Raw genomic sequence first — 12,298 nt, 5'->3', positions numbered from 1 at the left:
GCAATTTTTTTGGAGGTGTTAGTTTCATGTTATCTAAAATTATAGGTAGAAATATGAAGGAACAAATATTATTCCAAGGATCAAGTTATTGCCAAGAAAACATGTAGTCACTTGGAGACATTTTTTTTCTAGGGTGAGGATTTTGGGATGTTTCATTCTCACTTTTATTTTGGGATTTTGGTTTGTGCAATAGTTAAGATTGATCTATTAAATCGTTGGATTATCAAAATTTAAATTTTTATGTTATAATTAATCTAATTAATTAAGATTAATCATTGGATCATCAAAATATAAATTTTCAGTCATAGTCATTCTAAGTAGTGAAGATTAAACAGTCGATTGTAACACCTTAAATTTTATAATAAATTATTTTATTAATGAAATAAGATATTAAATAATTAATTTGATGTTAAAGTTATTTAAGAATATACATCGATTAATTTTATGATTAATTTTCTTTATACGTGTGGTTTCTATGATGCGGTAATCTTGTACATATTTGACTAAATAAATAATATAAATAACAAACATTATATTTTATTATTTTATATATTTTTCTAAAAATAATAGTATTTTAGTATACATATTTTAAAGAATACGACTTTACGTGTATATGTACTTTCGTAGTTAACGAGATATTTTCTTGTATGTTTGATTAATGTAAAATATGCACATATTTATATTTTAATTATTTTTAAATATTTTTTATTTTAGTTATTTATTTTAAAATAATTATCTTGGGATAATAGTGATATCGCATTTGATTTTCTTTATTTTTATATAGTTGCTATGATAAGATAATTTTATACGTATTTATTGTGATTTAGTAATTAATATAAATTGTTGAGGTTATATTTATTTATTTTATCGTTTTGACTATTGATAATATTTTTACGTGATTATATGAAAAATATTATAGTAATAATTATAATTATTATTTCGAAAATGAGAATTTTGATTATTAATTTATTTAAAAGATTAATTACTTTAATGTATAAAATATTAGTAATGTTTTATTAATTAGATTGTGTAAAAAAAGTGTTAAAAAAATAGTTTTGATAATTGTTGATTTATTTTAAAAAAATTAAAAGAAACGAGTAAAATGCATTTGATGAATTAGGCCCGTACGAAAGAGTGAAGAGAAAAAGCAAGAAAATAGACATTGATAATCTATCACTGTTCTAAAAAAAATTTATCTAGTTTCATTCAAATTTTAGTACATTGTTTCTTTCATTTAGCTAGTCAATTAAAAACACTTTATCAGATTTTTAACTATTCCAATTTCTCTCTAAAATATATGACTTCTCCATTTATAAAATTCGTTATTTTGCATTGTTCTTTTTCACCGTAAGTTCGATTTGAGTGAAATCAACGTCAAAACTATCGTGTGAACTGTAGCTATATTATCCATTGATAATTTTCCGATTTAGGGTAAGCTTCCTTGACTCAATTTCAAAATTGACTATTTTAGAATATGTTCTCATAATTTATTTATTTTTGAGGTTTACTCAAAAATTGTGAGAACAAATACTTTTTGCTTGTGGACTCAAATTTGCGTGTGAAAGCGTCGAAATAAGATAAGGGATGAAAGAACGCTTGAGTTCATGAGTATAATATATTATGAGATGAATTGGAAAACCATATTTCCGAACGAGGGACTAGTGGTTGCCCTTTGAGAGATAAATTAATTAATGTGAAAATATGAGAATTGTGAGATTAAAATGTGAAATACAAATGTTTATAAGGTGTCAATTGATTTAACTTTTGATAATTGTGTGATATTTGATATTATTGTGATGTTGGATGTCGAATGAAACTATATGCATATGTTTGATTATGCGAGTTTATGTGAGGTAATGATAAAAGATGGATGTATTGTACGATATAAATTTATGTGATGATGATGTATGATTGATGATAGTAATGCTATAAATTTGTGATAAGAATATTAAAGTAACCTCATAGCTGATGAAATAATGATGATTATAACTTGTGCTAAAGATGGTGTTCTTGATGGAGTAGTCTAGGCCAACAAGAGGAGAAAATAGATGTTGGAAATTTTAGAAGTTGATGAGAATTTTTGAAGTGGAGATTATTTTGTCATCATATAGGTAATGACTGACAAACTTCGTGATTTTGGAGAAATACAATTGAACGAGCTTTACTGTGGCGGTCTACTGTTAAACCTTAAGGTAAGATTGTTAGACCTTGGAGGTATTCATGTGGGGAATTCCTAAGTGACTTGGAGGTAACACTCCAAATGTCGAGAGCTACCATAAAACACACGTTTACCTCGACTGTCACATATATGTATCTCGGGTTGAGTTGAAGGGATCTACGAGGATATAATCAATTTGAATTACCCGTCCACTCGAGTGGTGACATAATATCAAGCCTTATAACTAAGTACTTCAGAGTTAGAATGATACTAAATTGTCAAGTAGAGTCTATAAGCTCATGGATAACATTGTATTTTCTTGTGATTAATATGTATTGTGTGTGATAATACTTTATCTTAGATGATTTGATGTTATAGTGAAATGTATTGATTTTCTTTAAGTGATTTTGACTTTAAAATGTGATTGTTTTCCTTGAAGAATGTTTGTATAATGATACAATTTATTTATGATTAATTGCGTGTTCTTCTTACTTATATTAAATTATCTATATGATTTCGAAATTCACCACTTTCGATGTTTGTGTTTGATTAATTTGTCCCCGCATTTACGAAATCGTAGCTATTACAAGTTAAAAAGTCTTGAAGTTCAAGTTTGGGAGAAATCCCATTATGATGTGTGATAACGAGAATGAGATTTATAGATTGTCTTTTACTCATTTAATTAAAACTACTCTTTATAAGAAAATCTTATCAGCACTATAAATTTTTAGAATTAAATTAAGAAATTATAGCTAAATCAACTTTATTGAGATTGCATTGTTTTATTTTAGGAATAAAGTTTGAAGTGTTTATTTTTTTAATTTTTTTTTTTTGTATTTTGAGAAATGTGATATCCAAAATTAGTTACAAGTGTTTTCATTTCTTTGGAAAAAAATTTCTTTATTCGCTGCGAATTTTTATTTATTTAAAATCTAGTATAAATTATTATATATGTTATTTTGGGATTTAATATATCACATTGATCAACGAAATTAAATTCAATATGACTTAGAAATTCTATTTTTAATTATTTGACAGTTCAATCTTAATAAATTAGATTAACTATAACTTCAAAATTTAAATGTCGACGATCCAACGGTTAAATCTTACTAAATAGACTGACTATGACTTATAAATTATATTTTTTTATGATCAAACAATTCAATATTAACTAATTAGACCGACTATAACTTATAAATTTAAATTTTGATGATCCAACCATTCAATCTTAAATATAAAAAATGTTCAATAAATAAATATTGGATTAAAAAAGAAACCAAAATAATATGAACATATTAAAGAATTGAAGAAAAAAATGTTAATATGAAAATAAGAAATATAAAAATATTAAAGGATATTAAATTAATATGAAAACACACCATATAATCTCATTAAATAAAATGGCAATGAAAAATTGATTATAAATTTAACTTCATTAAAAATGTTTTTATCCATCATAGAATTTTCCTGATTCAATTATCCTTATTCATTTTTCATTGACACAGTCTTCATCATGATGCTGTTCTTGCCATTGTTAAAGTAAAAATAATTAACTGTGGTAATTCTTTCAGTAATTTCTTTCATGAAAGAAACAATTACGTAAGCGGTGATTTTTTTCTCTCTTCATTTTGCTGCATAAAAACTTTATCTATACATTCATAGATGAAAAAACATGTTTATAGTCGTTTGTCAATGACACACTTGAATCAAAACAATTCTTGGTGGTCTGTCAATAAAGGACAAAAATTGATTTGCCAATCTAATCTAATTTTTGACATATTTCATAACAACAATTGACATCTTTCGGCCTTCAAATGTTGTCATTCACATTTCAACTTATTAATAACGCTAATACATGATTATTTTTATTCAACAATGATACATAATTAAACGTTAATTTATTAGTATCTTAAATAAAAAATACATATCGTACTAGCAATATTTATTCCCCGACATCTACTGCCCAACGTAATTTGTTTCCGAGTCACCAAAAGAATAAGCCAAGCCATGGGACTTGTGTTTTACAAGTTGGTAAATTGGATTTTCACATGGTTGGGAAGGAGATCAACATTACTACGTTACAACATAAAAGATACATAAATAAATGTGGACCCCCTATTTGATGTGAACCATTAGATACGAGAAAAAAAAACGACTGATTTGGCGCATCAATTTTTGTATGGCCCACATTATATCTTTACATATATAATTATTTGATTGATTATGAGTTGGCACTTACAATTTAGACCCTTAGGTTTTTCTCTCTATTTTCTTCTTGTTCTTCTTTATATATATATATACATATATATTGAAATTTAGGTGCCTTTAAAAAAGTGTAAATAATTTATCCATCACCCAATAAAAAATAATCCATAAATAAATATATAAATAGTAGACATGACAATAAAACGTAGGGGTAGATTTTACCTCTCTACTTTCACAGGAGAAAATTTACACTGATTACATTTTTTATTGAATATGAAATTTAAGTATCACACTGATTAAAAATTTTAATATTTAAAAAATATTAAATATATTGAATATATACATGTATATAAAATTTAATAATAATAATAATAATATTATTAGAGGGACGAGTTCGGGTGCGGGGTGAATATAAAATACCTCCAAATTTGTGTCTACCATCGAATTTTAATTTCGAGAAAAACCCACACCCAATCAAAGTGAATTATTTTCGCCCAAATCGAGACATTTTTAGGTGAATATCGTGAGTGCAGATTTTGTTGTCATCCCTACTAAGTGGTACCCATAAATTCATGTTTACTCCACTAATAAATTGACTTAAGTGACACATTTTGAGTGTATGTTGGGTAAATTATCCACAATTTTTCAAAGGCAACCTAGAAAAAAAGTCAATATATATACGTTTGTTAAGTAAATTTTTAGTCTATATAAAATTTCATAATTTTATTTTTAATTCTTATAAAAAATTTCATCTATTTTTAGTCCCTTAAAATTTTACATTTTCATTTTTGATCTCTGATTTTAAATCTACTATTGTGTATTCTTTGAATTTTTGAATATTTTTTTTGCATTAAGTTTTATGATATGTTTAACAAATTTCTTACAAAAATTTAATTTTTTTTTAATAAAGTGGGAATTAAATATGAATTTTTAAACTTTAGACACTTAAAAATTCATATTAAATTTTTTCGTTTTTTAAATTTTAATGGGGAAATTTCTTATAATATTCTTAACATTTCTACAAAAAAAATCATTCAAAATTCTATCAAATACAGACGTTTATTAAAAATCAAAAACAAAAAATAAAAATAATTTTTTAAAATAAAAAATAAAAAATTAATTTACAGACACTAAAAATAAAATAGTTTTACGAACTAAAGTTTTATTTAATATATTCATTTTTCTCAGGTATATACTGATAAAGAAAAAGAGAAGAAAAAAAGAAAGCGAAAGCTGGTTGTATACTCATATACCCAAATCACACTGACTATATATAATATTTATCTCTTTTCTTCTGAACATTTCACTCTCTCTTTCATCCTTTACCAATAACACTTCTCCTTATAATATAACAACATGAATTCTTCAAATTCAAAGCAAGTTTGTGTAGTGTTATTATTATTATTAAGCAATATTATTATGATGGCAATGAATGTATTAGGTGGTAGTGAAAGTTGGTGTGTGGCTCGGAGTGATGCTAGCTACAATGCATTACAAACAGCATTGGATTATGCATGTGGAGCAGGTGCTGATTGTCTTCCTCTTCAACCAGATGGACTCTGTTTTCTTCCTAATACTATTCAAGCTCATGCTTCTTATGCTTTCAATAGTTACTATCAAAAAAGTTCTAGAGCCCCTGGTTCTTGTGATTTTTCTGGTACTTCCACCATTGCTCAAACCGATCCAAGTAACTAATAACCACCCTTATGATTTTCTTTTATTTTATTGTTTATTAATTAGATATCTTTTTTTTTTTATTTAAAAAAAAAATTAATTTTTTACTCATTTCGTGTGTGTTTGTATAGGCTATGGATCTTGCGTGTACCCTTCTTCTTCTTCTTCAAGGTATGTCATTTCATTCATGTTTCACTTTTATACATAAAAATGATGTAAACAAAATTAACTATTCGATTAAATTAAGAATTAATATATAAAATAATTTAAATGTTAGATAAAATTAAAATAAAAACACAAAAACTTATATTCTCTTTGTTACGGTATAGTTTACTTTAAATGGTTTCATTTAAAAGGAGGTGTGGTTTAAAGATTGTATTGTGAGTGGCGAAAGTGAAACTAGTACGTTCCTTGATATTGAAGTAAATGGATTTCATTTTTAAATCTATTTTTAAATTATTTATTAGTTTTCCCTTTCACTTTGGTGACTTTTCTTCTGTCTGATCTTAATGGCTTACCAAATACGATTAAGGTGACATGGAAACTATAAATGGGTTATGCACTTATGCTTCACTGTTTTGTTTTGTGTGTGAGAGAGTGATTAATTGTGAAGTGTAGGGATGGTTTAATGTCTTTTTCTCTTTCTAATTAATTAATATTAAATAAAATGTTTTATGTACTCTTTTTTCATGTTTATTATTTTTTTAATAAGGATAAGAAAGAAGAAACTTGTTTGAATTTTTTTATATATAATTTATAATATTGACATTTTTAATAGTTAAATTAAGAATAAAAAATTACAAACAAAAATAAAGTACTACCAATATTTTGTACCATCATCATAGGTAGATCTGTCAAAAAAACTCTAAACTCTGAGACTTCATTAATTTTTTTTTTTATTAAGCCTCTAATATTAGATTCTTATCAAAATAATTTTTTTAAAATTTCGACCCATTATTTCATGGGGTTTAAAGGAGGTAGAGCTGTGCAAAAAATTCGTGTCCCAAATCTAAAATCGGATCCAAATCCATTTTAAATATTCGGTTAAAATCATGTGATTATAATCTGATTTATTTAAGAACCGATTGGATACCCACTTATGTTTTATATTTGAATTTGGTTTTTATCCACTCAACTACCAAAAATCCTAAATCTCAAAAACAATTCTGATTTTGTTAATTATGAGATTTTTCTTTTTGAAATTTTTTCATATTTATTTTTTTTGAAAAAATATCAGACAATTAGAAAACCTTTTTTTTTCTCAGAAAAACTTTAAATTGAATTTTTTCTCAAAAAATTTGTTGAGAAAAGTTTTAAAAAAATTTATCGAAAAAATTCAATTTTTTTCTCGAATTAAAAATATTGTAAATTATTTTCTATCGAAAAAAATCAAAAAAGTTTCGAAAAAAATCAAAAAATTTTCGAGAAAAATTTAAAAATAAAAATCGAAAAAAATATAAACTGATTTTAAAATTGAATTTTTTGAAACCGGTTGCTTAATTAAAAACCAATTATTTAACCATAACCAATTTTATATTTGGTTTTATAACCGGTTTTAAACCAAATAATAGATTTGGTTATAAATCTAAATCTATATATTGGTTTTAAAATGGATATGGTTTGGGTTTTTAAAAAAACCAATCATGCACAGCCCTAAAGGGAGGGGTTCAGGGGACTTATAGGCCTCTAATATTTTGTTAATTTTGAGATTTTTTTTTTAAGAAAATTTTTTGAAATATGTTTTATTCGGAAATAAATAAATAAAAATTCTTGAAAAAAAATCAATTTTTTTTAAAATAAAAAAAATTCAAAAAAAGAAATTGTAAAACATTTTTTATAAAAAAAAAAATTGAAAATTTTATAACGATGAAAAAATAGAAAAAAATTATTTCTCAAAAAAAAAATCAATTTTTTTTGTTGAAAAAGAGGACTTAGACCTAATAAACCTACAAAATTTTAGAAAATTTTTAGTGTTGAGGCTTTCTTTTTTAGAACCTTTTAAATTTTAAAATTTTTTTATCCCTCCAAAATATGAGGGAGACAAATAGTTGGGGGCTTTGTCTAGTTCCTTTGTACTTAGACCGTTGGATGAGCCTCCCTGTCTCGCTCCATCTAACGGCTCATCTTGAACTTGATATTGCTTGTACAGTGCTAAAGTGACTGAGCAGTGAGGAATTGATGTGAAAAATGTCATACATAACTCTTTTTGTTCAGTTTTTGTCTCTCATGCCCCAAATTGACCCATCCTTCCTACCTAGTAGTTGTACTTGTACCACAACGAGGGATCATATTAAAGATGCTGGTTGTGATTGAATCATTGCTTGTAATGTGTTTCACACCTTTTGATATCTATATACCTCAGACCTGGCAAAATCACGTGTCATGATATACCCTCACACCTACATGGTTATTACAATTTATTAAAATTTAAGGCTGAAATATCCTATATATATATATATATTTTATTTTATTTTAATTATTATAAAATATTTCTTCCAATTTTAGTTTTTATATAACAAATTTCCTTCCTTCTCTGTTTCAGCTTATTATTATTATTATTATTATTATTATTATTATTATTATTATTATTATTATTATTATTATTATTATTATTATTATTATTATTATTATTATTATTATCATTATCTTGTTTCTTTTCGATCAATCATAACTCACCTCTTAATTTGGATTGCCAACCATTTTTGTTTTGTCATTTTGATTTACAATTTGAGTCATAAATAACTTCGATGATTGTATGTGAATATCACCTTTATTTTTTTTATCTATGTTAGTTTTATTAATTTAAAAAGGTCATGTCTTTTATCAATCATATATCTTTAGGATCATAGTTTGATTCGATAAATAGTACTATAGTTTTTTTTTTTATGAGCCTAATTATACTATATTCTATGTACTATGTATTTGATTTCTCATAATGTGTAGTGGTACTGGAGGACCAAACACACCAACCACATCAGCACCAATGACCAACCCAAACGTGCCATCATCAACCACTACATCATCACCAATCTTTGGTGGCTTATCTCCAGGAATGAACACTCCATTCACTGACAATTCTAAAGCACCTTCAAAGGAACTAGCCTCATGGTTTTTAATCTTCTTTTCATCTCTTCTCATTCTCTCAATTATCTCTTAGCATGTGTATGATCTTGTGTAGGCTTAAAATTTTGTCACAAGTTAAAGATAGCCTTTTGTTGTTTATAACCTTGTTTAATCCAACTACTTGTTATACACTCGAATGTATAATAAGTAAGGTTATGAACAAGTTAGGATTGTAGCAAGGATTTTAAGGATCATGATTAGATTCTTGATTTATAGGGCTCAAATTTAATCAAAATGTTTACATTGATAGAGAAAGTGAAGTACCATATGACTCATAACATATTTTTATTATTGTTTGATGGGGTATTTGATGATGTCAAATAATCGGTTGATCTTTTCATTCATGCTCCTCTAGCAATACTAATTAAACATCAAAACAAAAATCAAATAACATTATCAACTACTTACTCAAATAACATTATCAATTAATTAAGTGTGTAAAATGTTAGACATTAAAATTTTTGAAGACAATTTAAGACCGTACCTTTTAGGCAAATGAAAATATGCACGGTCTAAAACCTATACAAAGAAAAAGAGTTGAAATTTCTTCATAAAATTAGAGTAAAAAATATAGCTCATTAAACATAAGAAACATCGAAATTGAATTAAAAAAATTAAGGTAAAATAATTTTTTTCCCTATTAAATGAGGTTATAATTTTGATTTAGTGTTTAAAAAGATTTAAACATTTTTTTGACTATACATTGATAAAGTATGATATTAATAATTATAGTTTTGAAAATAAATAAACAGTTGAATGAAAAAAGATGAAATAATAATTACAAAAGAGTTTAAATATCATACATTGGTCAGTTTAAATATTTTTACACTAACAACAAATACAAATCGTTGATTAAGTGATTATTTGATGATGAAAGTTATAACTATATAATAAAATGATGAAATTAAAGGTTACCATTCACTGTTAGTGTAAAGCTTATCTTCTTTTTTCTTTTAAAAAAATTCTTCAATAAATAATATTGTATGCTAATATGATTTGCACAATAACTATAAAAATATGACTGTTATTGGATAATTAATATTTAATTAATATAATACTTTTTTTAAAAAGGATTTATTTAATTAATACAACACTGGATACTCAAAAACTTGATAATGAATTTCATCTATTAACTAAAAAATAAATTTTTAAAGATCACAAAATATTTATGATGTTTATTTACATTATGAGTACCTTTAAACAAGGTAAATCTCTCTATGTTTTCTTTTGGCTTGGATCTCATTTTTTTTTTTTGATTGAATAAATATCTTAATCTTATTAAATTGATTATACTTTTATAATTGGTTTTAAAATCGTCTATTAAAGGTTTTTTTTTAACTAGTGTAATCCACAATTCTATAATCGAAATAGTTTTCATTGGATTAATATTAATAGACAGAGATAAGTTCAATACACCTAATTAACGTCATTTACAAAATTGATTTATAGAAAAATAATAAAAAATGGGAAAGTTATATCGTTAAAATATGATTAGCAGTATAATATAATAAAAAAAGAGAACTTTAATTAGAAAAACTGATTTTAAATTGACTATTTGATAACTTTATAAATACAATGGATCTTTTATTTTAATTATTTTAGAAGAAAATTCAATATATCACATCTCATTAATTAGTCAAAGTCTCTTCTAAAATTAGAGATGCTATAAGATGCTATCATTTTCACTATCATCAATGACAATCCTTAAGTTTATAAAATACTTTTACCTAAATAAATTTATATATTCTGAGTAAAAAGATTAAAATTCAGTAAATATTTGTTTTTAAAATATTTTTTACTTAATAATTTAATATCCAGTTTAAGTGTCGGTAAATTCATGCATGTTTTATTTATATATATATATATATATATATATATTTATGATATATAGAGAAAAATAGATTAAAAAAAATCATCTCGCATAATAATTAAGAAACAAGTCAAACAATGTTCAATCATTTCCTTTGATTTCTTGAATGGCCTCACCCATTTAAGTTATGTTAATGTTTGTGACGCTCATTTCCTTTGTCTTTATAGAATAGTCAAAATGATAAAACAAATAAATATAATATCAACAATTTATATTAATTACTAAATCATAATATATAATGAAAATAAATAAAATTAATATCAATATTACTAATATCTCAAGATAATTATTGGTAAAATAAATAATTAAATAAAATATATTTAGAAATAATAAAATATAATTATGTACAAAATTAACATTAGTCAAAGATACAAGAAAATATCATATTAAATATGAATACACATATACACGTAGAATCGCCTAAAATCTTATTCTTTAAAATATATATACTAAAATACTATTATTTTTAGAGAAATATATAAGATAATAAAATATAATATTTATTATTATCACTCATTTAGTCAAATGCGTATAAGATTACCATATCATAGAAACACACACATAAAAAAAGCTAATCATACAACTAATCAATATATATTCTAAAATAACTTTAACACTAAATTAATAATTTAAAATTCTATTATTATAATGCATATTTACAAAAATATAGTATGATATTGATAATTATAGTTTTGAAAATAAATAAACAATTGAATGAAAAAAAGATGAAATATTAACTAAAAAAGATTTTAAATATCATACACTAGTGTAAACATTTTTACACTAACAACAAATATCGGTCGTTGATTGAGTGATAATTGAATGATGAAAGTTATAACTATGTAGTGAGATGATAAAATTAAGGATTACTATTCACTCTCAGTGTAAAATTAGTTTATGCTGACAATTCATCTTCTTTAAAAAAAATTCTTCAATAAATATTATTATATGCTAATATGGTTTGCAGAATAACTATAGAAATGTGATTGTTATTAGATAATTAATATTTAATTAATCCAATACTTTTTTTGAGAGGATTTATTTAATTAATACAACATTGAATATTCAAAAACTCAATAAAAAAAATACATCTATTAAGTGAAAAATAATTTTTTAAAAATTGCAAAATATTTATGATTTTCTTCAACATTTAGAATACCTTTAAAACGATAAATATCTCAACCATTTTTTTAGACTGGATTTCAAAAAAAAAAAATTAACCGAATAAATATCTAAATCTTACTAAATTGTTTATACTGATATATATA

The 12,298-nt window shown here is 24.1% G+C and overlaps 1 protein-coding gene across 2 annotated transcripts; it reads left to right on the top strand.

Moving 5' to 3' along the window:
- The first annotated feature begins 5,652 nt into the window (after positions 1-5,652).
- Positions 5,653-9,474, top strand: LOC101513184 (PLASMODESMATA CALLOSE-BINDING PROTEIN 3-like). Of its 2 annotated transcripts, none has more exons than XM_012716844.3 (3): positions 5,653-6,020; positions 6,169-6,208; positions 8,981-9,474. In XM_012716844.3, exons 1-3 carry the CDS (start codon positions 5,720-5,722, stop codon positions 9,192-9,194), a joined length of 555 nt encoding a protein of 184 aa, XP_012572298.1. In that variant the 5' UTR covers positions 5,653-5,719; the 3' UTR covers positions 9,195-9,474. The 2 variants fall into 2 exon arrangements, with proteins under 2 accessions (XP_012572298.1, XP_004504345.1); XM_004504288.4 differs by having other exon boundaries at positions 5,657-6,050.
- The last annotated feature ends 2,824 nt before the right edge of the window (positions 9,475-12,298 follow it).

The sequence above is a fragment of the Cicer arietinum genome, chromosome 6, assembly GCF_000331145.2.
Source record: "Cicer arietinum cultivar CDC Frontier isolate Library 1 chromosome 6, Cicar.CDCFrontier_v2.0, whole genome shotgun sequence".
Lineage (NCBI taxonomy): Eukaryota > Viridiplantae > Streptophyta > Magnoliopsida > Fabales > Fabaceae > Cicer > Cicer arietinum.
This window is presented reverse-complemented; position numbering and strand designations above follow the sequence as displayed.